General features: G+C 38.5%; 1 protein-coding gene across 1 annotated transcript in view; it reads right to left on the minus strand.

Moving 5' to 3' along the window:
* Positions 1–27518, minus strand: part of CFAP47 (cilia and flagella associated protein 47) — a 502957-nt gene that overhangs the window by 451117 nt on the left and 24322 nt on the right. Inside the window, exons 9-15 of the mRNA XM_052662737.1 lie at positions 15782–15971; positions 14853–15066; positions 9473–9625; positions 8745–8931; positions 8548–8644; positions 4023–4239; positions 3489–3730 (exon numbers count right to left, since the gene is read on the minus strand). Of these exons, the coding sequence (XP_052518697.1) occupies positions 3489–3730; positions 4023–4239; positions 8548–8644; positions 8745–8931; positions 9473–9625; positions 14853–15066; positions 15782–15971 (1300 nt within the window). The remainder of the gene's footprint in view (positions 1–3488; positions 3731–4022; positions 4240–8547; positions 8645–8744; positions 8932–9472; positions 9626–14852; positions 15067–15781; positions 15972–27518) is intronic.

A 27518-nucleotide genomic window follows, 5' to 3' on the forward strand; every position in this document is an offset into this window, starting at 1 on the left:
GAGATCAAATTGCCAACATCCGCTGGATCATGGAAAAAGCAAGAGAGTTCCAGAAAAACATCTATTTCTGCTTTATTGACTATGCCAAAGCCTTTGACTGTGTGGATCACAATAAACTATGGAAAATTCTGAAAGAGATGGGAATACCAGACCACCTGACCTGCCTCTTGAGAAATCTGTATGCAGGTCAGGAAGCAACAGTTAGAACTAGACATGGAACAACAGACTGGTTCCAAGTTGGGAAAGGAGTACGTCAAGGCTGTATATTGTCACCCTGCTTATTGAACTTCTATGCAGAGTACATCATGAGAAACGCTGGGCTGGGAGAAGCACAAGCTGGAATCAAGATTGCCAGGAGAAATACCAATAACCTCAGATATGCAGATGACACCACCCTTATGGCAGAAAGTGAAGAAGAACTAAAGAGCCTCTTGATGAAAGTGAAAGAGGAGAGTGAAAAAGTTGGCTTAAAGCTCAAAATTCGGAAAACTAAGATCATGGCGTCTGGTCCCATCAATTCATGGGAAATAGATGGGGAAACAGTGGAAACAGTGTCAGACTTTATTTTTCTGGGCTCCAAAATCACTGCAGATGGTGATTACAGCCATGAAATTAAAATATGCTTACTCCTTAGAACGAAAGCTATGACCAACCTAGACAGCATATTAAAAAGCAGAGACATTACCAACAAAGGTACACCTCGTTGAGGCGATGGTTTTTCCAGTAGTCATGTATGGATGTGAGAGTTAGACTATAAAGAAAGCTGAGCGCTGAAGAATTGATGCTTTTGAACTGTGGTGTTGGAGAAGATCCTTGAGAGTCCCTTGGACTGCAAGGAGATCCAACCAGTCTATCCTAAAGGAGATCAGTCCTGAGTGTTCACTGGAAGGACTGACGTTGAAGCCCAAACTCCAATACTTTGGCCACCTGATGCAAAGAGCTGACTCATTGGAAAAGACCCTGATGCTGGGAAAGTTTGAAGGCATGAGAAGAAGGGGATGACAGAGGATGAGATGGTTGGATGTCACCACCGACTCAATGGAGATAAGTGTGAGTAGACTCCAGGAGTTGGTGGTGGTCAGGGAGGCCATGGGGTCGCCAAGAGTCAGACATGACTGAAGGGTAGAAGAAAATGTCTTCTTCCCCAACACAATATATCAAAAGGGACATAAGAAAAATGTGACTCAATAAAATGATCTATACAAAGAGGCAAAAATAAAATTGAGTAGTTATTTTATGAAAATTCTGAGCATCAAACAGAAAATGATATAAGAGAAATCTTTGTGTATAAATCATGCATGCTATGCTAAGTCACTTCAGTCGTGTCCGACTCTGTGCGACCCCATAGACAGCAGCCCACCAGGCTCCCCCGTCCCTGGGATTCTCCAGGCAAGAATACTGGAGTGGGTTGCCGTTTCCTTCTCCAATGCATGAAAGTGAAAAGTGAAAAGTGAAGTCGCTCAGTGGTATCCGGCTCTTAGCGACCCCATGGACTGCAGCCTACCAGGCTCCTCCATCATTAGGATTTTCCAGGCAAGAGTACTGGAGTGGGGTGCCATTGCCTTCTCTGAAATCATGCATACTTTCCTCAATAATATATGAAATACATTTCAGTATTGTAGCATTTGTATTCTAAAAAAAACTAAAAGTACTTAAAGGCTAATCATATCATTCACAGAAACACTGTCTGTTATTTTTGTTCACTGAATGCTCAGTTGTGGCCTACTCATACTGTATTTGGAATTAAATGTCTGTTTTTGCTTTGATTTAAAAAAAAGTAAGACATGTTATGAGCAACCCAAAGAAAAGCAAATATTAAATTTTTTCTGTAAAACATAGTACTAAAAACCATGAGAAGTTTGTGTATGTGTGTGCTCAGTCATGTCTGATTCTCTATGACCCCATAGACTACAGCCCACCAGGCTCCAGGCAAGAATACTGGAATGGGTTGCCATTTCCTCCTTTATGGAATCTTCCTGACTCAGTGATCAAACTTGCATCTCTTGCATTGGCAGGTGGAATTTTTACCCCTGAGCCACCAGGGAAGCCTCTAAGTTAAAAACCTGTTAATTCTATAACAGTGTCTCTTGCATCCAGTGCATTGACAAGCATATTCTTTTACCACTGCACTGTAATTCCACTTTTGACTAACGAATCTTTATCACAGCATTTTCATGGAAGCCATAAGGGGGAAGCCCAACCACTCAACCCTGGCTAGGATGGAGAAATACAAGGAAAAGTGCCGATGTGCAGTGCTTTTCAGATACCTTTAGTGCCGTATCACATGCTTGATCAGAACCTATATCTGGAATGCAGATAATATAACTACATCTGACACCTGTCGAAAAAGACTGAAGAAGGTTTATCTAGAATCTCTGAAATCTGCAGAAATAATTTCTTTTTCTTCTCTGATCATTTACTCAGCTTTTCTCCAGATTGGGGCAGGACCCAATATTTCCAGCATTAGTAACAACAACAACAAAAAGAGCTTGGTCAAATGAATCTGCTTAATATTCAGAGGAAGTATATCTCAAATCCTTAATAAATTATATTCTGGGATTGTGCTAAATCTATCCAGATTACAAAAAGATTAAATATGGTTATATCAATGATCTCCAGTCATAATAAAAGAACAGTCCTCCTCCTCCACTTGTTAAATTTGTTACCATCTCTGCATATATCTGCACTAAAATTAAGTGAAGTATTAAAGTGTTCAGTTGCTCAGTGTCCAACTCTTTGTGATCCCATGGACTGTAGCCTGCCAGGCTTCTCTGTCCATGGAATTCAACAGGCAAGAATACTGCAGTAGGTTGCCATTTCTTTCTCCAGGGGATCTTCCCAACCCAGGGATTGAGCCTGGGGCTCCTGCATTACTGGCAGATTCTTTACCATCTGAGCCACCAACAAAGCCCCTTAAATTAATACTCAAGCTTGTTTATAACACTCCCCATTAACAGCACTGGTGCATGCTCAGTCATGTCTGAATCTTTGCAACCCTATAGACTGTAGCCTGCTAGCCTCCTCTGTCCATGGCATTTTTCAGGCAAGAATACTGGAGTAGGATGCCATTTCCTCCTCCAGGGGATCTTCCCAACCCAGGGATCAAATCCACATCTCCTGCATCTCCTGCATTGTAAGCAAATTCTTTAGCACTGTGCCAGTAGAGTTATACAAAAGTCATGATTTGGAAATGATTTTCCCAGGAAAATCACCTAAGACAAGAATTCTACATGCCAGGACTCCTTTGTTATCTGAAGTATAGTCTACTTAGATCTCAAATGAAGACTATTCCTAAATTAGATATGAGGAGGGAGGGAGGGGGAGGAAAGGACACAGGGAAAAGAGGGCAGGAATGTCCCACAGTCACAAGATCATATGTGATATACATTCTTAGCACCTTTATACAGTATACACTTAAGATATGACTAAGGCCTGAACACACACGAATAAATGAATGTCTAAATCAAACAAACAGAATAAACTGCTACCTTTAGCTGGACGAATGGAAAATGCCATCTCCTTTCCTGTATTTATCGATTGCCATTCAAATTTGACAAAGTAATTCTGATGATTATACATCCTAACCGTCCCCCTAAAACATGTTTTCACCAAGAAGCCTTGTGGTCTCAGTATCAGCTCATTAGAAGATAGCTGAAGTCTTACTGGCAGGACAACTGCCATCACTAGGATGTGTCCACCAGGCATATTGTTCACTGTGAAGGTGAAAGACCTGTAACACAGCAAAAGCATCCAAACTGAATGGATAACAGCTCTTAACTGAATGACAGACTTCAGGTACATATAAAAATGCATATATTATGGATTGATATCCACAATTCTTAGCAAAAAATAAATCAAAATAATTACAAAAGGTAATTACACTGAAATATGAATCCACAAATTGCTGCACATATAGCTTCTACCTTGTAGAACCAAATATGACATATACAAAAATAATTGGGGCAAATATACAAAAGGACATTTTTGATTCTAGCAAATAGAAATTTGAAAATAAATCCTACTTCAAAAATTTTCCAATGGTGGGAGATTCAAATATCATTGAAATGTAAGTACTAGTTGTAGGTGGAATCACATATGAAAATTGGCTGGTTTTCTGAAGTTCTTCCAAATTGACATTTAATTGGATCAGAATGTGAATTGGTAGCATATTAATAACATGTAGTAGATGAGTATTTGTTGAGTTCACACAAACATCACCAAAGTTAAGGACAGAGGGCCCTGAAAAAAACAAAAAGTTACTAAGTTTAATTGCTGACAAATGTATTCATTGACTTATTTTTGCAAGTATTCACACAATATTTTGATCAATTAATTCATTAAAAATAGCACTTAAAATACTTACTATAATATCAGAAATTATTAACAGTATTTTATAAAGACATTCATAACTTGATGGTTAGAGGTTACTGGCCAAAATTCAAATAGATTCTGATATGGAAAATTACATGACAAAATTACTAGCACTAATTATAACTCATTTCAGTATACAAATTTGGATATTCCAACACCCTCTCCCCTCTCATGAATGCATCTATGTTCACTTATCCAGAATTTACAGTAACTGGCAACTTTTTCATGACTCATTATTTAAATTTTATTTGTTTTCCTCTTTAAATGCCCAAAGTTCTTATATAACTCCAAAAAGTATTCTTGTACCCTTTCATAGTTTCTCCCTACCACCATCCTCTGTATTCCCCCTTTCCAGACAACCACTCATTTGCTTTATGTCACTACAGATCAGGTTGCATTTTCCAGACTTTAATATGAGTGGAATAATACAGAAAGTTTTTTTTTTTCTCTGATTTCTTTGATTCAGCAAGTTTTCTGGAGATCCATTGAAGATGTTTCATGTATCAATAGTCTATTCCTTTATATTACTAAGTAGCAGGTGAATGTTTACACATCACCTGTTACCACTTGGATTCTTCCCAGGTATGGCCTATTAAAATTAAGGATGCTAAAGTATTTGCAAACAAGTATTTTATTTAAAATATACCTTCATTTCCTTTAGATAATTAGGAGTATAATGAATGGATAATATGGTAGATGTGTGTTTAAATGTATAAGAAACTGCCAAACCTCTTCAAAATGGTTGTATTGAGTTGGCCAAAAAGTTTGTTCTGACTTTTCTATAATATCTTATGGAAAAACCCTTAATTTCACAATCGCACTAGCAGTATACAAGAGTCTCAGTTTCCCCAAATTTTCAACAACAATTGAACTGGTAAGTTTTTTAGCCATTCTAATAGATTTATATAGCAGTATCTCATTTTGGTTTTATTTTGTGTTTCCCTAATAATAAATGTTGGAGAAGGCACTGGCACCCCACTCCAGTACTCTTGCCTGAAAAATCCCATGGATGAGGAGCCTGGTGGGCTGCAGTCCATGGGGTCGCTAAGAGTCGGACATGACTGAGTGACTGAACTGAACTGAACTGAACTGACTGAAGAAAATGAGAAAAAAAAAGCCACAGATTTAGGGAAAATATTTGGAAATCATATCTGAAAAAAGATGTGTATTCAAAATACATAAACAATTCTTAAACTCTATACTGAGGAGGCAAACATTCAAATTAAAAATTGGGGAAAGACATTTCTCCAAATAAGATATACAATTTAAATAGTTGTATCTCTAAGTAAATACGTCAACATATAGTCAACACTTAGTCAAAAAGAAAATGCAATTCAAAAGCACAATGAGAGAACATTTTGCACCCACTAGCATGGCTGTAATCGAAAAGACAGAAAATAACAATTGTTGGTGAAAACCTGGAGAAACCGCAACCCTCATGTACATATCAAAAACCTCTAGTATGCCGATGATACCACTCTAATGGCAGAAAGTGAAGAGCCTCTTGATGAGGGTGAAAGAAGAGAGTGAAAAAGCTGGCTTGAAACTGAACATTCAAAAAACTAAGATCATGGATGACACCCAGTCCCATTACTTCATGGAAAATAGATGGGGAAACAATGGAAACAGTGACAGACTTTATTTTCTTGGGCTCCAAAACACTGCATCCATGAAATTAAAAGACACTTGCTCCTTGAAAGAAAAGTTATGACAAACCTAGACAGTGTATTAAAAAATCAGAGATTTCACTTTGCTGACACAGGTCCATGTAGTCAAAGCTATGGTGCATCCAATAGTCATGTACGGATGTGAGAGTTGGACCATATAGAAGGCTGAGAGGTGAAGAATTGATGCTTTTGAATTGTGGTTATGGAGAACACTCTTGAGAGTCCTTTGCATTGCAAGGGGATCAAACCAGTCAATCCTAAAGGAAATCAATCCTGCACATTCATTAGAAAGATGGTTACTGAAGCTCCAATACTTTGGCTACCTGATAGGAAGAACCGACTCATTGGAAAAGACCCTGATGCAGGTAAAGACTGAAGCAGGAGGAGAAGGGGACAGCTGAGGATGAGATGGTTAGATAGCATCACCAACTCAATGGACATGAATCTGAGCAAACTGTGAGATAGTGGACAACAGAAGAGTCTAGTATGTTGCAGTCCAGGAGGTCGCAAAGAGTATGACACAACTTAGTGACTGAACAACTGTTGGAATGATTGCAACCTAGTGCAGTTACTACAGAAAATTTTTGGCAATTTCATTAAAAGTTACACACAAAGTTACCATCAGTTCAGTTTAGTCTCTCAGTAGTGTTCGACTTTTTGCGACCCCATGAACCGCAGCACTCCAGACTTCCCTGTCCATCACCAACTGCCGGAGTTTACTCAAACTCATGTCCATCAACTTGGTGATGCCATCCAACCATCTCATCCTCTGTCGTCCCCTTCTCCTCCTGCCTTCAATCTTTCCCAGCATCAGGGTCTTTTCCAATGAGTCCATTCTTTGCATGAGGTGACTAAAGTATTGGAGTTTCAGCTTTAGCATCAGTCCTTCCAATGAATATTCAGGACTGATTTCCTTTAGGATGGACTGGTTTGATCTCCTTGCAGTCCAAGGGACTCTCAAGAATCTTCTCCAACACCACAGTTCAAAAGCATCAATTCTTTGATCTCCTTGCACTCCAAGGGACTCTCAAGAATCTTCTCCAACACTACAGTTCAAAAGCATCAATTCTTCTGCACTCAGCTTTCTTTATAGTCCAACTCTCACATTCCATACATGACTACTGGAAAAACCATAACTTTGACTAGATGGACCTTAGTTAGCAAAGTATTGTCTCTTCTTTTTAATATGTGGTCTAGGTTGATCATAGCTTTTCTTCCAAGTAGCAAGCATCTTTTAATTTCATGGCTACAGTCACCATCTGCAGTGATTTTGGAGCCCCCCAAAGTAAAGTCTCTCACTATTTCTCCATCTCTTTGCCATGAAGTAATGAGCCTGGATGTCATGATCTTACTTATCTGAATGTTGAGCTTTAAGCCAACTTTTTCACTCTCTTCTTTCACTTTCATCAAGAGGCTCTTTAGTTGTTCTTCACTTTCTGCCATAAGGGTGGTATCACCTGCATATCAGATATTATTGATATTTCTCCCAGCAATCTGGATTCCAGCTTGTGCTTCATCCAGCCCAGCATTTCTCATGATGTACTCTGCATATAAGTTAAATAAGCAGGGTGACAATGTACAGCCTTGACGTACTGCTTGCCCAATTTGGAACCAGTTACCATACCACTCAGCAATTCTACTCATAGGAATCTAACCAAAAGAAATAAAAACATACATTAACTCAAAGAATTATATGCGACTATTTATAGCAGCATTATTCACAATAGCCTCAAACTGGAAACAGCTCAGTGTCCATCAACTGTAAAGGGGCAAACAAAATGTGTGTGTGCTTAGTCGCTCAGTCGTATCCATCTCTTTGGACTGTAGGCTCCTCTGTCCATGGGGATTGTCCAGGCAAGAATACTGGAGTGGGTTGTCATGCCCTCCTCCAGGAAATATTCCCAACCCAGGGATCAAACCCAGGTCTTCTACATTGCAGGCCAATTCTTTACCAGCTGAGCCACCAAGGAAGCCCAAGAATACTGGAGAGGGTAGCCTCTCCCTTCGTCAGTGTATCTTCCTGACCCAGGAATCAAACTGGGGTCTCCTGCATTGCAGGCAGATTCTTTACCAGCTGAGCCACCAGGGAAGCCCATTCCTAATAAAATGAGATACTATTTAAGCACAACAACAAACAAAATATTTATACCTAACACCACAGGGATGGACCTTACGAACATTATGCTAAGTAAAAGAAGTAATGCAAGACAGACCACATATTATGTGATTTCTTTTACATGAAATGTTCAGAATAGGCAAATCTATAGTGACAGAAAGCTAATTAATGGTTGCCTGGGGCTAGGGGTGGGAACTGGAGGTAACAGCATAACAGTGATGAGGGTGATGGCATCATTGTAAAAACTGAATTGTGATGATGGCTGAATAAACCTGTAAATTCACTGAAATTCACTGATTTGCATGCTTTGACCTGGTGAATTTTATGAAATATGAATTATACTTAAATAAATCTATTTTTAAAAGACTTCAGTAAGTTTTTATAGATTCTTACCAACAATTACTTGATAAGTTTGCCTTGGTGTCAAAGTTAAGCTGCAATCATGTTTTTCATGGGGTGTGGATGGGTCTGATTTAAGTCCTTTAAGAACCTGTGAGAAATCACATTATTCCAAAATTAACTATTCAATACTAGCAAAAAATATTTTAAGAATTATCACGGTATAATCAAATGTGAAATATTGCACATGCCTTTCTTCTCAGAGACTTTGTCTCCTTGAATGCTATATTTCTGGTTCTTAGCAATTGGTTGTGTTTGATCCAACACTGTGTTGAAGGTAACTCCTCTTCCCTTTCCACTTCTGAGACAGTGGGTGATTTTAGACCAGATGCAGGATGTAATCCTATGTCTATGTCATTATATGAGTATACGTGCTTCCTAGAGAAATCATAATAACAACTAATTGAGGCTGTCTTTTAGAAAATATATACATCAGTAAATTCAAATATTCCCCATATTAGATGCTGTTACTGACCCACTGAGATCCACTGAAGCAGGCAAAAGCACTTTCCACATAAAATTGCCCTCTGTTAAGGGGACCCAATTCTCAAATACCACCCCAAGAAAGTTACACCCACCCTACCATACCCAATGACAGTTCACAGGCAATGACTGATATGGAGCACAAAAGTTCCTTTGACTCAAGGCAGGAACAATGACAATTGCTGTTGTTGATCCTCCAAAAATCACATGTGCTGGAATTCCTGTCTCATAATATGCTTCTAGGGAAGTCCATCTAAGACATTCCCAAATCAAAAGTAAAAAAGGAAATAAATGCAGTTTAAGTAGTTCAATGTTTTGTTATTTTCATACATGAAAACATCCTTTAAATCACAAAATAGAATGTAAAGAAAAAAATTCTGGCTTTACAGGTACCATGATCTGTTTGTTTCATATTGTTTGAGAAAGTGAACTTTACCTGTGTGCTTCTTTCTGCAGGCGCACATTCCTTAAAAATTTAATGTATCCTGCATAATAGTTTTCATGAGATTTCTTTACTAGTTTTTCAAATTTAGTATATGCAAAATCAGGATCCACATAGTTATATCTTGGAATCTTTGTGAAAATCGTCCTACAATATGAAAAGTCATGTTAATACTTATGTATATTGATACATGTGCAGTTATTCAATCAGTATTTTTTTTTAGTGCCTCCTATACCAGGAGTTGGGCACAGACTGGTGAACAGGAATTTGTCCTGTCCTGATATTGTCCTCATATCCTATTATATATGGAGACATTATTACATGTAGGATTAAAATTATGTCTAATTTTCTTCATAAACTAATGACAGAAAATCTCTAAGGTCATTGGGATGTAATGCCACCTATTCTTGGGGTATTAGTCAAGGAGGTAATAATTTGGGCAGCTCCAGGTTACGACATCTACTGGATCATTGAAAAAGCAAGCAAGTTCTAGAAACACATCTATTTCTGCTTTATTGACTATGCCAAAGCCTTTGACTGTGTGGATCACAACAAACTGTGGAAAATTCTGAAAGAGATGGGAATACCAGGCCATTTGACCTGTCTCTTGAGAAACCTGTATGCAGGTCAGGAAGCAATAGTTAGAACTGGACATGGAACAACAGACTGGTTCCAAATAGGAAAAGGAATATGTCAAGGTTGTATATTGTCACCCTGCTTATTTAACTTATATGCAGAGTACATCATGAGAAATGCTGGGCTGAAAGAAGCACAAGCTGGAATCAAGATTGCCAGGAGAAATATCAGTAACCTCAGATATGCAGACGACACCACCCTTATGGCAGAAAGTGAAGAGGAACTAAAAAGCCTCTTGATGAAAGTGAAGGAGGAAAGTAAAAAAGTTGGCTTAAAGCTCAACATTCAGAAAACGAAGATCATGGCATCTGGTCCCATCACTTCATGGCAAATAGATGGGGAAACAGTGGAAACAATGTCAGACTTTATTTTTTTGGGCTCCAAAATCATTGCAGATGGTGACTGCAGCCATGAAATTAAAAGATGCTTACTCCTTGGAAGGAAAGTTATGACCAACCTAGACAACATATTTAAAAGCAGAGACATTACTTTGCCAACAAAGGTCCATCTAGTCAAGGCTATGGTTTTTCCAGTGGTCATGTATGGATGTGAGAGTTGGACTGTAAAGAAAGCGGAGCGCCGAAGAATTGATGCTTTTAAACTGTGGTGTTGGAGAAGACTCTTGAGAGTCCCTTGGACTGCAAGAAGATCCAACCAGTTCATTCTAAAGGAGATCAGTCCTGTTCATTTGAGGGACTGATGTTGAAGCTGAAACTCCAATACTTTGGCCACCTCATGCGAAGAGTTGACTCATTGGAAAAGACCCTAATGCTGGGAGGGATTGGGGTCAGGAGGAGAAGGAGACGACAGAAGATGAGATGGCTGGATGGCATCACTGATTCGATGGACATGGGTTTGGGTAGGCTCCAGCAGTTGGTGATGGACAGGGAGCCCTGGCATGCTGCGATTCATGGGGTCACAAAGAGTCGGACACGACTGAGTGACCAAACTGAACTGAACTGAGGTTACAGATGGAATTAGATCTGAATCTTATTAGTGTTTCCTAATAGTTAATTACTTTTAGATCACTGTATTCAAAACCAGAAAAAAATTATATAGAAAGAATAAGAAATCCTTTTTTAAAATTATGCTGCTTTCTTAATATCTCAGAGTTTATAAAGTAACCATCAGCAACAAACCTATACAAAGAAAAAAACCAAAAAAGAACTACAAACTACTCAATATCTCATATTCACTCAACTGTGTTCACGCTTTTACTTTGGCCTACCACATATTTTCCATAAAAACAAGAAGTACAATTATTCATATCCTTCAGCCTTAGGCTACCTCAGTCTTCAGCCAATATTATTAATTATTGAGATTATCACTCTCAATAATTAAATCATAAGTATAAACCTAGTAGTCTTACACAGTCAAATGAAATTTAATCTAATATTTCTTCCTGTTTTCAATAATTCCTCATTGGTTACAGTAAGACTTTTTTAACTGAGTTAAACTCTTTAAGAGAGTGAAGCAATGAGGAGAAACAAATGCTTTGCTACTCAAGGACGGTTGCTGTTCAGTCACTAAGTCCTGTCTGACTCTTTGCAACATGCCAAGCTTCCCAAGCTTCCCTCCCTTCACTATCTCCTGGAAAGTGAAAGTTGCTCAGTGGTGTCCGACTCTGTGACCCGGACTATACAGTCCATGGAATTCTCCAAGCCAGAATACTAGAGTGGGTAGCTGTTCCCTTCTCCAGGGGATCTTTCCCACCCACGATCGAACCCAGGTCTCCTGAATTATGGGCACATTCTTTACTGTCTGAGTCACCAGGGAAGCCCAATAATACTGGAGTTGTAGCCTATCCCTTATCCAGTAGATCTTCCCAACCCAGGGATCAAATCCAGGTCTCCCACTTTGCAGGTGGATTATTTACCAGCTGAGCCACCAGGGAAGCTCACTATGTCCTGGAGTTTGGTCAAATTCATGCTCACTGAACTGGTGATGACATCCAGCCATCTCATTCTCTGCTGCCCCCTTCTCCTCCTGCCCTCAATTTTTCCCAGCATCAGGGTTTTTTCAAATGAGCTGGCTCTTCGAATTAGGTGGCTAAAGTATATTGGAGCTTCAGCTTCAGCATCAGTCCTCCCAATGAATACTCAGTGTTGATTTCTTTTAGGATTGACTGGTTTGATCTCCTTGCAGTCCAAGGGACTCTCAAGAGTCTTCTCCAACACTACAATTCCAAAGCATCAATTCTATGATGCTCAGCTTTCTTTATGATCCAGCTCTCACATTCATACATGACTACTGGAAAAACCATAGATTTGACTATATGGACCTTTGTTGGCAAAGTGATATCTCTGATTTTTAATACACTGTCTAGGTTTGTCATAGCTTTCCTTCCAAGGAGCAAATATCTTTTAATTTCATGGCTGCAGTCATCATCTTTAGTGATGCTGGAGCCCAAGAAAATAAAATCTGTCTATATTTCCACATTTTCCCCATCTATTTGCCATGAAGTGATGGAACTGGATGTCATGATCTTTGTGTTTTGAATGTTGAGTTTCAAGCCAGCTTTTTGACTCTCCTGCTTCACCCTCATCAAGAGGCTCTTTAGTTCCTCTTTGTTTTCTGCCATTAGAGTGGTACCATCTTCATATCTGAGGTTGTTGATATTTCTCCAAGGATAGTTGTTGATATATTTAAATCTCTCTTCAGGCTCTGGGATCTTGAACTACCTTTGCATGTGCTAGTTGCTCAGTCATGTCCAACTCTTTGCGACCCCACAGACTATATTGTTCTTTATTATGTTGGGTGATGGGAAGCTCTTTCACTTAATATAGTTGATAATCATCAACAACATTTCCCAGATTCTTAACAAAATTCTTTACACCATGAAGAGACTGAAGTGAAGTATGACGTGAAGTTGCTCAGTCATGTCCGACTCTTTGTGACCCCATGGACTGTAGCCCACCAGGCTCCTCTGTCCATGGAATTCTCTAGGCAAGAATACTGGAGTGGGTTGCCATGCCCTGCTCCAGGGGGTCTTCCTAACCCAGGGATTGAACCCAGGTCTCCTGCATTGCAGGCAGATTCTTTACCTTTAGAATCTAGAAATAATTCCTATATCTGAAGTCCCTCTGTAGCAAGAAGAAAAGGCAGGACTTAGAAGTAAGTAGTAGAGTAGGTGCCTGAAGTGACAAATGCTGGTGACTAACATATCTAAATGCTTACGAGATCCTTAAAGAATAAACTTTAAGAAATACCCTGAATCTTTGAGTAGGTGATTTTTTAAAGCGTGCAAAGTACAGGCAAAAAAAATTACTATGTAAATCAGACATTTTCCCTCATTCATTAAATAAATATTTACTGAGTGCCTATTATAACACACTATTCTAAACACAAGATATATACTGCATTAAATAAAACTAGACAAAATTCTTACCTTATTTTCTTCTCAAAAGTTGAGAAGGTAAAATGAATTAAAAAATAAAATAGCAATTATAATTACCAAGTTAATACACTGTAAAATGTCATTACTTGAATTTTCACTACTAATTGCTAGCCAGAAAATAACTAAAATTTGTATTTCTGTTAGTATGGAAAAGAGTAAATTGAGAGGAAAAAATATAATTATGGCCATGGGATAAATATAAAATGCTTAGGTTAGCCTTCCTCAAAAAAAAAAAAAAAAATCCTGGCAGTTTAGATCATCTGATTAATACTGCCTTACCAATAAAATATTAATGTTAAATTAACACACTATCTGTATATAGATATATTTATATAAACTTGGAAATAATTGAACATAATACATTTAAAAATTATTTCCACAGCTATCTTTGCAGTGTTTTCCTTTTCTTATACTGTATAATTATTTAAAGTGGAGTCTGCATAATCTTCATGCTTGTGTATTTTATAGTACTTCTCAACTACAAAAAGAGAGAAGAAGACTGATATGAATGGAATTTGTAAAATAAAATCATAAAATAGACTATATATTAATAAAAACTTAGAATTTTCCAATTGTGGATAATAAAACAATCATGGCATAAAATATCAAATTGTAATTTAAGAAAATAATTGTAAAAGTAAGTGAGCTTAAAGATTCACCAAAGGTAAAGAGACAAGTAAAGAATGTTATGGGACATAATCAAGTTTAGACAGTTGTTTAGTAACATACAAACATGTAAAAAAGAAATCTAGTTCATCCTCAAATGTACAAAAACCATTCCTGAGCTAATGGCTAAAATAAAGATGTCAGGATGACTGAGTTTATTCTCACTAAGCATTGATTTATAATTCTTATAACCGGGGAGATTTTAGTTCATTTTGGGAAAAGTTGTTGGAAATGTGACTTTGAGGAGACTGAGCAAAGATGATGCTAAGGATGAAGACGATAATGGCAATGAAGATGAGAACGACTGATTTATCACAGTTTAAAATTTTTCATCTTAGATAAATTCAAGGTCTCAGCCATATTTAATGAACATGACTATTCTGAGGGCTGTATACATTTCCAAACGTGATTATTTCTATTATTTTTCTCTGCTTGTCAACAGCCTATTTTAAGAATCATTGGGTAAACCATTCACATTAGAGATGAAAGGTTAGATGAAGGAAATAGAGTAGCATTCCACAACAACTCCTCCAATTAAAAAAAATTGAAAACAAAATTTTACTACTATTATTATTACCATCACTAATTTATTACAGCAGGATCTGATAAGATCTCTGCATATCATGCTGGTTATTGTGTCTTACAAAATTTCAGGTTTTTAATATAGCACATTACCTGAAATTTTCATGGTCTTCTCCAGACCGGATACTTGCAGCTCGGTCATTGGGAAAGGCTATCAGTGCACCCTTTATTAACTCTTTATTTATCTTATGATTGTGAATGTGTGTCATGGTTGACTGAAGCATCGCAACAGGTGCATGGTCCTTGTACTGCACCAAGTCTTTCACCACAAACTGTCCCGTAGGATTACTGACCAAAGGGGATATACCTGTTAGAGAATTGAATATTAAGTTTAAACATGTTTTTTTTTTTTGAACTTCCATGAATTAACAATTACATTAGAGTGCTGCTTCCAACTTAATCCTAAATCCCTAAGCAAATTCAGAAAATGAAAATAATTAATAAATGGATCTACATAAAACAATTTAGTAAAATAATGTATGTATAAGTGATCAAAATGCATGCAAAAAAACTAAAACCTGATAACTTGAAGGATTAGGTTGTCCCACATGAAACTGAAATTTTTATAAAGAGAATTGAATATCAGCAATTTCATATGGTTCAATGTATAAGAGATAACTGAGAATTAGTTGAAACAGTAGCAATCAGAAAATCTATGGAATAGTCAAAATGGTTTATATTATAGACTCAAAAAGTAGAAGAATAAAATATTAAAATTTTCAATAAATTTTATATACCACCAAACCAGTGCCAGTCAAAGTGAGATCTTCAAAATGGCAGCATCAGTATCTATTGGAAACATGCTGGAAATTCAAATATTTGGGCTCCAACAAAGATCTGCTTAATAATCAATGATGGGATGTAAGACAGTGACATATTTTTACAGGCCCAGATGCATGCACAAGTTTCGAAGCATTACATTAGATCACATTCGATATACACAGCTAAACATTAATGTGTTAAGATAATCCTAGAGTAACCAAAAATAAACTAATAATTGATAAGTACCCCTGATAGCATACCAGGATTAACTTTCATCACAACTTTCTTGGTAGAAGGCTTGCAGACACTATTAAAATATAAATATATATAATGGAAAGGCTTCAGTGATGAAGACTGCAAATTTTCATCTGCCACTGAGCCAATAATCTCTATAAATTGCTTCACTTTAAAGACTCCAACTTGATGTGGAATGAATGAACATGTCACATTCTGAAAACAGAAGAAAAGCGATCAATTGCTATAGGCTGAATATTTGGGGCTTCCCTTGTGACTCAGCAGGTAAAGAACCTGCCTGCAATGCAGGAGACTTGGGTTTGATCCCTGGGTAATACTTGCAAACCCCTAAAACTCATGTTTTGGGTTGTTGTTCTTTTTTTTTTTTTTTTTTGCCATGTCACACAACATACATGATCTTAGTTCCACAACCAGGGACTGAACTCATGTCCCTGAAGTGGAAGTAAGGAGTCGTAACCACTGAACCACCAGGGAAGTTCTGAAACTCTTATGTTAAATTCCAATGCTATATTAGATAGAATTAGGCAATTAAAGCCTGAGTGGGATTTGTGTCCTTATAAAAGAGGGTCCACAGAGCTCCTTAAGCCTTCCACCATGTGAGGATATCAGAAGAAGTCTGTGCCCAGGAAGAGGGCCCACATCTGACCATGCAAGCACTCTGATCTGGGATTTCCAGCCTCCAGAACGATTAGAAATAAATTTCAGTTGCTTATAAACTGTGCAGTCTATGGTATACTCTTATAGCAGCTGAAATGGATTAAGAAAACAGAAAACTGTTGGGATAAAATAAAAAGCAAATAAAAAATGTTGCTTACAAAATTTTAAGGCAAGCTAGTTTATTGATGGTGAAATGAAAGTCTTTAGAAAAATCATATACAGCTCTGACAAATCTTTAAGATACACATTATTAGAAAACTATCTAAGAAAAAGAATTAAGATTAATGGCACTGAAATACTTCCAGAATGGCAGAATAAAGGCCTCCAAAAAGTTACTCCTTCACAAACAGAAAGAGAACACTGGGAAAATTGTCAAAATTAACTTCTCAGCTATTTGAAAATTACCTAAAATACTGCACAATGAACACTTCAAAAGCTGAATTAATCAGGCTACAAAGTTTAGCCTCATTCGCCACATTCACTTTATCTCTTGCCAACCAACTTACCACTTCTTCAAGCATCTTGAAAACTTTTTGCAGGGAAAACACTTCCACAACCAGCAGGAGGGAGAAAATGCTTTCCAAGAGTTCGTCAAATTTCATAGCATGGATTTTTATGCTACAGGAATAAACAAACTTATTTCTCGTTGGCAAAATGTGATCACAGTGGTTTCTATTTTGATTAATATAGATGTATTTCAGCCTAGTTATAATGATTTAAAATTCATGGTCTGAAACCACAGTTACTTTTGTACCAACCTAAACCTAGATAGCATATTCAAAAGCAGAGACATTTACTTTGCCAACAAAGGTCCGTCTAGTCAAGGCTATGGTTTTTCCAGTGGTCATGTATGGACGTGAGAGTTGGACTGTGAAGAAAGCTGAGCGCCGATGAATTGATGCTTTTGAACTGTGGTGCTGGAGAAGACTCTTGAGAGTCCCTTGGACTGCAAGGAGATCCAACCAGTCCATTCTAAAGGAGATCAGTCCTGGGTGTCCTTTGGAAGGACTGATGCTAAAGCTGAAACTCCAGTACTTTGGCCACCTCATGTGAAGTGTTGACTCATTGGAAAAGACCCTGAAGCTGGGAGGGATTGGGGGCAGGAGGAGAAGGGGATGACCGAGGATGAGATGGCTGGATGGCATCACTGACTCAATGGACGTGAGTCTGAGTGAACTCCAGGAGTTGGTGATGGACAGTGAGGCCTGGTGTGCTGTAGTTCATGGGGTTGTGAAGAGTTGGGCATGACTGATCGACTGAACTGAACTGAATAAATAGCAACTGTCCCTGAGGAAACACAACTGTTAGAGTTATGAAACAAAGACAGTAAGTCAACTATTATAAATATGTTCAAAAAACTGAAGAAAAACATGTCTAAAAACTTAAAGGCAGTATGAGAACATCTCACAAACTAGAGCATATCAATATAGAAATTGTTTAAAAGAACAAATAAAGACAAGAGAATGCAGGAAACTCACAAATATGTGGAAATTAAATAATACACTTCTAAGTAACCAATAGGTCAAAGAAGAAATTTCAAGAGAAATTAGAGAAAACTTTGAAATAAAGAAAAACTAAAACTCAACATACCGAAACTTATGGGATGCAGCAAAAAAAATGATTAGAAGGAAATTTATAGCAGTAAGCATCAATATTAAAAAAAGATAAAGGCCTTTCATCAATAACCTAACCTCCATCTTCGGAAATAGAAAAAAGGAAAGCAAAAGGAAGTAAACAAAGCAAACAAAAGGAAAGGAATAACCATGAAATAGAGAACAGAAAGCAATGGAGAAAATCAACAAACCTGAAACTATGTCTTTGTAATGATTAACGATATTGAAAAAAACTTGAGCTAGACTCATCAAGCCAAAATCAACAACAGCAAAAACTCAATTTCTTAAAATCAGGAATAAAAGAAAGGATATCACTACCACTCTACATCAATAAAAAGGAGTATGACAGAATAATAAAACAATAAATAATCATGTGCCAACCAATTAGATAACCTAGATGACATGGACAAATCCTAAGACACAAACTTCTGAACATGGTTCTAGAAGAAACAGAAAATCTGAATAGCCATAAGATAACTAGAGGTTTAAACAGAAATCTGAAAACTTCTGACAAAGAGAAGTCCAGAATCAGATGGATTTGATGGTGACTTTTACTGGACATTTAAAGAATGAGAACCAATTCTTCACAAAGTATTCCAAAGATTAAAGATAACATTTTCTAACTCCTCCCATGATACCAGTTTCACTCTAATGTAAAAAGGCATCCAAGAAAACTACAGACCAATGTCCTTTATGAATGTATGTGCAAAACTCTACCAAATACTATCAAATTGATTTCAGTAACACACACAAGGAGAAGGCGATGGCACCCCACTCCAGTACTCTTGCCTGGAAAATCCCATGGACGGAGGAGCCTGGTGGGCTACAGTCCATGGGGTCGCAAAGAGTCGGACACTACTGAGCCACTTCCCTTTCACTTTTCACTTTCATGCATTGGAGAAGGAAATGGCAACCCACTCCAGTGTTCTTGCCAGGAGAATCCCAGGGATGGGGGAGCCTGGTGGGCTGCCGTCTATGGGGCTGCACAGAGTCAGACACGACTGAAGTGACTTAGCAGCAGCAGCAGCAACACACACAAAGGATCAATCACCATATCCAACTATGCACAACTTCTTCGCCATGAAACATCAGATATTTGGTCTTGAGAACAATTTTTTGGATAAGACTTCCAAAGCACAGGCAACAAAACTGAAAAATAGACAAGACTACATCAAACTAAAAAGCTTTTCCACAGCAAAAGAAGCAGTCCACATAGTGAAGAAACATCCTACATAATGGGAAAAAAATACTTGTGAACCATATATGTGATAAAGGGTTAATATGGAGAATATATAAGGAACACTTACAAATCAAAAGCAAACTAATAACCCAGTTAGAAAACGGGCAGAATGATATAGGATGCTTGAGGCTGGTGCACTGGGATGACCCAGAGGGACGGTACGGGGAGGGAGGTGGGAGGGGGGTTCAGGATGGGGAACACATGTACATCTGCGGCAGATTCAGGTTGATGTATGGCAAAACCAATATACTATTGTAATTAGCCTACAATTAAAACAAATAAATTTATATTAAAAAATAAATTTTAAAAAAAGAAAAAGGAAAAAATGGGACCTAGAAAAGAATTTCTTAATATATTACTAGCAAAAATGTGAAAAGATGTATGTTTAGAGCTCTGGTTATATCAAAATGCTGAAAGCCACACAAATATCAAAAGAGATTAAATGAATAAAATATGGAACACTTTATAATGAAAAAAAAAAAAACGGGCAGAACACTTGAATACACATTTCTCCAAAGAAGACATATGAGTGGCAAAATGTATATGAGAAGGTGCTCAACATCACTAATCATCAGGGAAATGCAAATCAAAACCTCAATGAGCTATTACATCCCACCTGTTGAAATGGTCGTTTATAAAAAAATCAGATAACAAAGGTTGCTGAGGTTATGAAGAAAAAGGAACCATTTTGGAGTTTGCTGTTGGTGGGGATGTAAACTGATAGAGCAATTAGACAGCAATTAGGAAAAATAGTATGAGGACATCTCAAAAAGATTAGAAATAGAACTACCATATGATCCAGGAATCCCCCTTCTAAACATATATCCAAAGGAAATGATATCCATATCTCCAAGAAATATCTGCTTTCCCATGTTCATTGCAGCATTATTTGCAATAGCCAAGAATCAAAAACAACCTCAATGTTCATTAATGAATGAATAAAGAAGATGTAGTACACACACAGTGGAATGTCATTCGGCCTTAAAAAAGAAGGAAATACTGCCATTGCTGACAACATGGATGAACTCAAAGGACATTATTCTGAATGAAACAAGCCAGACACAGAAAGACAAATATTACATGAATTTTACATGTGAAATATATGTGAGTTTAAAATAGTCAAACTCTTGAGAGGACAGAGTAGAATGGTGGCTGCCTGGGTCCGGCGGCAGTGGGGAGTGGGGGGTGGGCAGTGGTGGAAATAGGGAGATGTTGGTCAAAAGAGTACAAAGTTTCAGTTGCTCAAGATGAGTAAATTCTGGAGATCTAATGTACAGCATGATGACTACAGTGAACAATACTATATTGTTGACTACTATATTGATGACTATAGGGAACAATACTATACCTGCAGTTTACAAAGAGGGTAAATCTTATATGTTCTCACCATAAAACAAGATTTAAAATTTGAGGTGATGAATATGTTAATTAGATTAACTGTGCTGATCATTTCACAATGTACACATTTATCAGAACAATTGTGCACCTTGCATGTATGCATGCTAAGTCACTCCAGTTGTCTCTGCGACTCTATGGACTGCAGCCCACCAGGCTTCTGCGTCCACGGGGTTTCTGTAGGCAAGAATACTGGAGCAGGTTGCCATGCCCTCTTCCAGCGGAGCTTCCCAACCCATGTGCATCATATTCCTATTTGTCAATTATACCTCAATAAAGCTGAGGACAAATAACATTGAGCATAAAACTAGAAATGTGTGGGGCAATTATAAACTGTATATTTACCGCTACATCCCTCAGAGCACCTTGATCTGTATTCAAAGTTTTAAAGCTTCCCCTTTGATTTATTACACTTTGTTTCTATAGTAAAAACTACATACATAAGAAAACTTATCCATATAAAAACTTCCATATGAATGTTTATAACAGCATTCTTCACCCCAGCCAAAAGGTAGAAACAATTCAAATGGCCATCAACTGATGAATGGATAAACAAAAGGTAGTATAGCCATACCATGGGATATGATTTGGCCATAAAAAGCAATGGGGTACTGATACTTAAACATTGATGAATCTTGAAGATATTATGCTAAATCAAAGAAACCAGAAACAAGTCTACATACTATATGACTATATTTATATGACATGTCAAGAACAGGAAAAATTTATAGGGATAGATGAGATTAGTGGTTACCAGGGGCTGAGGAATGGGGAGCAGGGGGAATGACCACTAAAGGACACTGTGTTTCTCTTTGGGGTGATGCGAACATTGTGAAATTACACAGTGCTAATAGTCATGCAATTCTGTGAATACACTAATTACCACTGAATTGTATATTTAAGCGTGTAAATTTTATGGTATGTGAATGATGCTTCAATAAAGTTGGTATTAAAGGAAAATAATAATTTTACCATACTTCCAAATACTTAAGAGGCTAGTTGACCAGCCTGTGGAAGTCATAGTTCTCCAGTGTCCCCTACATTCCTTACATTCATTTTTCATTAATTTGAAACTTATAACTGCTCAAGAAATCTAGAAATGTAGAGGGCTGACCCAGGGATCAAACCCAGGTCTCCCGCATTGCAGGCAGACGCTTTAACCTCTGAGCCACCAGGGAAGCCCCAAAAATTATGTTAGGAAATGAACTATCAGCTATGGGATTTTTTGAGTTTGAAAATTTTATATAGCATAGGGAGTTCCCAGGAGTCCTACTCAATGTGAAATTTCTAAATTGGTTTCAGAGATGTTCACAAGTATATATTCCTTTTTATGCCCAGAAGATTATATGCTGACCAAAATTTAAGTGGCAAATATACTTCAGGTCTGTCTTGCATTACAGAAATTAAAAACCTATGTGAACAGAAAAAAAATTCACATAATATGAAAGGAAAGACCCTTTACTACACCCTCTTTAAATGTTCCTTTCTCAACAGTGATTCATTATCTCTTCACCCACTTATTTATCAACTCTCACCCATGTATCTTCTCTAAACACTCAGATATGCCCTCTACACTCAAACTGAATTAACATATTCATATGGCGTCCACTTAAATTGTTGGCCATCCTATATATTTTCCTCAGCATAACCCCTAGGGACAGCCCATCCCTAATCAACTGTAACTAATTTTATTCCTACCATAAATTAAAAGCCTTCCCAGGTGGCTACGCTTCGCTGGAGCAGCTGTGAGGAGATACCCCAGGCACAAGGGCAAAGGAGAAGCCCCAGCAAGATGGTAGGAGGGGTGAATTTTCATTTGGAATCAAACCCCATTCCTGCCAGAGACACTCAGAGGGCTCAAAACAAACCTTGTGTGCACCAGGACCCAGGGACCCCACAGAGACTGAGACAGAACTGTGTCTGAGCATCTCCTGTAGAAGTACAGGTCAGCAGTAGACTGCCACAGGGGCAGGAGCTCTGGGTGCAGCAGACTTGGGTATGGCATAAGCCTTCTTCGCGGAGGCTGCCATTAACCGCACCATAGAGCTACCAGAACTTACACAGGACTGGGAAATAAACTGGGAGGGCACAAAGAGAACCTTATGTGCACCAGGACCCAGGGATAGGACCAGTGTCCCCAAAAGAGACTGACCTAGACTTGCCTGTGAGTGTCCAGGAGTCTCTAGTGCAGGCGTGGGTTGGCAGTGGCCTGCTGCAGGGATGGGGGCACTGAGTGTAGCAAGGCGTGCAGGGGACCTTTTGAAGGAGGTCACCATTATCTTCATTACCTCCCACCATAGTTTGAAACTGAAACTGAAACTGAAGTCGCTCAGTCATATCCGACTTTTTGTGACCCCGTGGACTGTAGCCCACCAGGCTTCTCCATCCATGGGATTCTCCAGGCAAGAACACTGGAGTGAGTTGCCATTTCCTTCTCCAGAGGATCTTCCTGACCCAGGGATTGAACCCAGGTCTCCCACATTGTGGGCAGACCCAGGGATTGAACCCAGGTCTCCCCCCAGGTAAACAGCAGGGAGGAAACACAGCTCCACCCATCAACAGAAAATTGGATTAAAAATTTACTGAGCATGGCCCTGCCCATCAGAACAAGACTCAGTTTCCACCTCAGTCAGTCTCTCCCATTAGGAAGCTTCCATAAGCCTCTTATCCTTCTCCATCAGAGGGCAGATAGACTGAAAACCACAATCACAGAAAACTAACCAATATAATCACATGGACCACAGCCTTGTCTAACTCAATGAAACTATGAGCCATGCCATGTAGGGCCACCCAAGATGGACGAATCACGGTAGAAAGTTATGAAAAAATGTGGTCCACTGGAGAAGGGAATGGCAAACCACTTCAGTATTCTTCCCTTGAGAACTCCATGAGCAGTATGAAAATGCAAAAAAATAGGACACTGATAGATGAACTCCCCAGGTTGCTAGGTACCCAATATGCTACTGGATATCAGTGGAGAAATAACTCCAGAAAGAATAAAGCTGCCGCTACTTCAGTCGTGTCCGACTCTGTGCGACCACATAGACAACAGCCCACCAGGCTCCGCTGTCCATGGGATTTTCCAGGCAAGAGTACTGGAGTGGGGTGCCATTGCCTTCTCTGAGAAAGAATGAAGAGACTAAGCCAAAGCAAACAACACCAGTTGTGGATGTGACTGGTGATGGAAGCAAGGTCCGAAGCTGTAAAGAGCAATATTGCATAGGAACCTGGAATGTCAGGTCCATGAATCAAAGCAAATTGAAAGTGGTCAAACAGGAGATGGCAACAGTGAACGTCAACATTTTAGGAATCAGCGAACTAAAATGGACTGGAATGGGTGAATTTAACTCAGATGACCATTATATCTACTACTATGTGCAAGAATCCCTTAGAAGAAATGGAGTAGCCATCATAGTAAACAAGAGTCTGAACTCAGTACTTGGATGTAATCCCAAAAATGACATAATGATCTCTGTTGGTCTCCAAGGCAAACCATTCAATATCAAGGTAATCCAAGTCTATACCCCAACCACTAATGCTGAAAAAGCTGAAGTTGAATGGTTCTACAAAGACCAACAAGACCTTCTAGAACTAACACCCCAAAAAGATGTCCTTTTCATTGTAGGGGACTGGAATGCAAAAGTCGGAAGTCAAGAAACACCTGGAGTAACAGGCGAATTTGGCCTTGGAATGCAGAATGAAGCAGAGCAAAGGCTAATAGAGTTTTGCCAAGAGATCGCACTGGTCATAGCAAACACTCTCTTCAAACAACACAAGAGAAGACTCTACATATGGACATCACCAGATGGTCAACACCAAAATCAGACTGATTATATTCTTTGCAGCCAAAGGTGGAGAAGCTCTATACAGTCAGCAAAAAGAAGACCAGGAGCTGACTGTGGCTTAGATCATGAACTCCTTATTGCCACATTCAGACTTAAATTGAAGAAACTAGGGAAAACCACTAGACCATTCAGGTATGACCTAATTCAAATCCCTTACGATTAATACAGTAGAAGTCAGAAATCAGGAGACATGGATCAAGACCATCCCAAGAAGAAGAAATGCAAAAAAAGAAAAATGGCTGTCTGAGGAGGCCTTACAAATAGCTGTGAAAAGATGAGAAGCCAAAAGCAAAGGAGAAAAGACAAGATATACCCATTTGAATTCAGAGTTCCAAAGAATAGCAAGGAGAGATAAGAAAGCCTTCCTCAGTGATCAATGCAAAGAAATAGAGGAAAACAATAGAATGGGAAAGACTAGAGATCTCTTCCAGAAAATTAGAGATACCAAGGGAACATTTCATGCAAAGATGGGCTCAATAACAGACAGAAATGGTATGGACCTAACAGAACCAGAAGATATTAAGAAGAGGTGGCAAGAATACAGAGTAACTATCCAAAAAAGATCTTCATAAGCCAGATAAGCACAATGGCTTAATCATTTTCCTAGAGCCAGACATCCTGGAATGAGAAGACAAGTGGGCCTTAGGAAGTATCACTATGAACAAAGCTAGTGGAGATAATGGAATTCCAGTTGAGCTAATTCAAATCCTGAAAGATGATGCTATGAAAGTGCTGCACTCAATATGACAGCAAATTTGGAAAATGTAGCAATGGCCACAGGACTGAAAAAGGTCAGTTTTCATTCCAATTCCAAAGAAAGGAAATGCCAAAGAATGCTCAAACTACTGTACAACTGCACTCATCTCATATGTTAGTAAAGTAATGCTCAAAATTCTCCAAGCCAGGCTTCAGCAATATGTGAACTGTGAATTTCCAGATGTTTAAGCTGGTTTTAGAAATGGCAGAGGAACAAGAGATCAAATTTCCAACATCTGTTGGATCATCAAAAAAGCAAGAGAGTTCCAGAAAATCATCTATTTCTGCTTTATTGACTATGCCAAAGCCCTGGACTGTGTGGATCACCACAAACTGTGGGAAATTCTTCAAGAGATGGGAATACCAGACCACCTGACCTGCCTCTTGAGAAATATGTATGCAGGTCAGGAAGCAACAGTTAGAACTGGACATGGAACAACAGAGTGGTCCAAATAGGAAAAGGAGTATCTCAAGGCTATATATTGTCACCCTCCTTATTTAACTTATATGCAGAGTACATCACGAGAAATGCTTGGCCTGATGAAGCACAAGCCGGAATCAAGATTGCTGGGAGAGATATCAACATAACCTCAGATATGCAGATGACACCACCCTTATGGCAGAAAGTGAAGAAGAACTAAAGAGCCTCTTGATGAAAGTTAAAGAGGAGAGTAAAAAAGTTGGCTTAAAGCTCAACATTCAGAAAACTAAGATCATGGCATCCGGTCCCATCACTTCATGGCAAATCGATGGGGAAACAGTGGAAACAGTGGCAGCCATTTTGGGGGGGGCTCCAAAATCACTGCAGATGGTAACTGTAGCCATGAAATTAAAAGACGTTTACTCCTTGGAAGAAAAGTGATGACCAAACTAGACAGCATATTAAAAAGCAAAGACATTACTTTGCCAACTAAGGTCCATCTAGTCAAGGCTATGGTTTTTCCAGTAGTTGTGTATAGATGTGAGAGCTGGACTATAAAGCATACTGAGTGTGGAAAAATTGATGTTTTTGAACTGTGGTGTTGGAGAAGACTCTTGAGAGTCCCTTGTACTGCAAGGAGATCCAACCAGTCCATCCTAAAGGAAATCAATCCTGAATATTCATTAGAAGGGATGATGTTGAAGCTGAAACTCCAATACTTTGGCCACCTGATGCAAAGAGCTAACTCATTTGAAAAGACCCTGATGCTGTGAAAGATTGAGGGCAGGAGGAGGGGATGGCAGAGGATGAGATGGTTGGATGGCATCACCGACTTGATGGACATGAGTTTGAGAAAACTCCAGGTGTTGGTGATGGACAGAGAAGCCTGGCGTCCTGCAGTCCTTGAGGCTGCAGAGAGTCAGACACGACTGAAGCAACTTACACACACACACGTACACACAAATTTAAAAATAGCCAATTACTACCATTTCCCTCTATATATTTCATGCTGTAATATTCCTCTTGTTTCCTGGGTACTTGGCCCGTTTGTAAGATAATGCTAATCAAAATTGAAGTTGGATGCCATGATAAGTTCTGAAACATCTTATTTCAACTAGCAAAAGTAAAGTATCAAAAGGATGTAGGACATATTCTTCCACATTATATATTCACCAGAGCCTTTATTTTCTTTGGGCTATTATTTTCTATCTTTTCTAAAACACTCCTATTTTAAAATCTTTTACTCATTTTGTTCCTCTCACTACAGTCTTTCTCAACTTCCATCTCCATTCTCTCTTCCTCGTGTAAAGCACTTCTGTAGGAAAGTGATAATCGGTCTTTCAGCTTCAAACTCTTTAACACTTGGAGCTGGCTGCTAAGAGAAATTGACCAGATTCCTGTGATCCTTGCCAATTTCTCTGATCAGAGAAAATCAGCTATGTTTTGAAAGATATGCAGGTTACTGGAGAAAATGAATTATGCTGGTAAGGTCAAGAGATAGACTAAAGGAAGTCTATGTGCTGTGCTGTGCTTAGTCTAAGAAGCCATTAAAAAGAAAATGTTTAAAAAAAAAGAAAGAAAATGTTTTGCATAAGGTGGTTAGCATGTGTTATTCTCTGAAGACTAATTAGCTCTATTGAAAATGGGGGGAGGGAGTGTCATTCTAATGAAGCAGGAAGAGTTACACATATGAACTGCATGCATTTAAACATGTATACAATAGCTCTTGATTGCCACTGGGAAAAAGCTTCCATCAATAACTTTATGAACCATACCACTATGCATCAGAGGAAAGATGATAAGGTAAGAACCCGA

Source organism: Budorcas taxicolor, chromosome X (assembly GCF_023091745.1).
Source record: "Budorcas taxicolor isolate Tak-1 chromosome X, Takin1.1, whole genome shotgun sequence".
Taxonomy (NCBI): Eukaryota; Metazoa; Chordata; class Mammalia; order Artiodactyla; family Bovidae; genus Budorcas; species Budorcas taxicolor.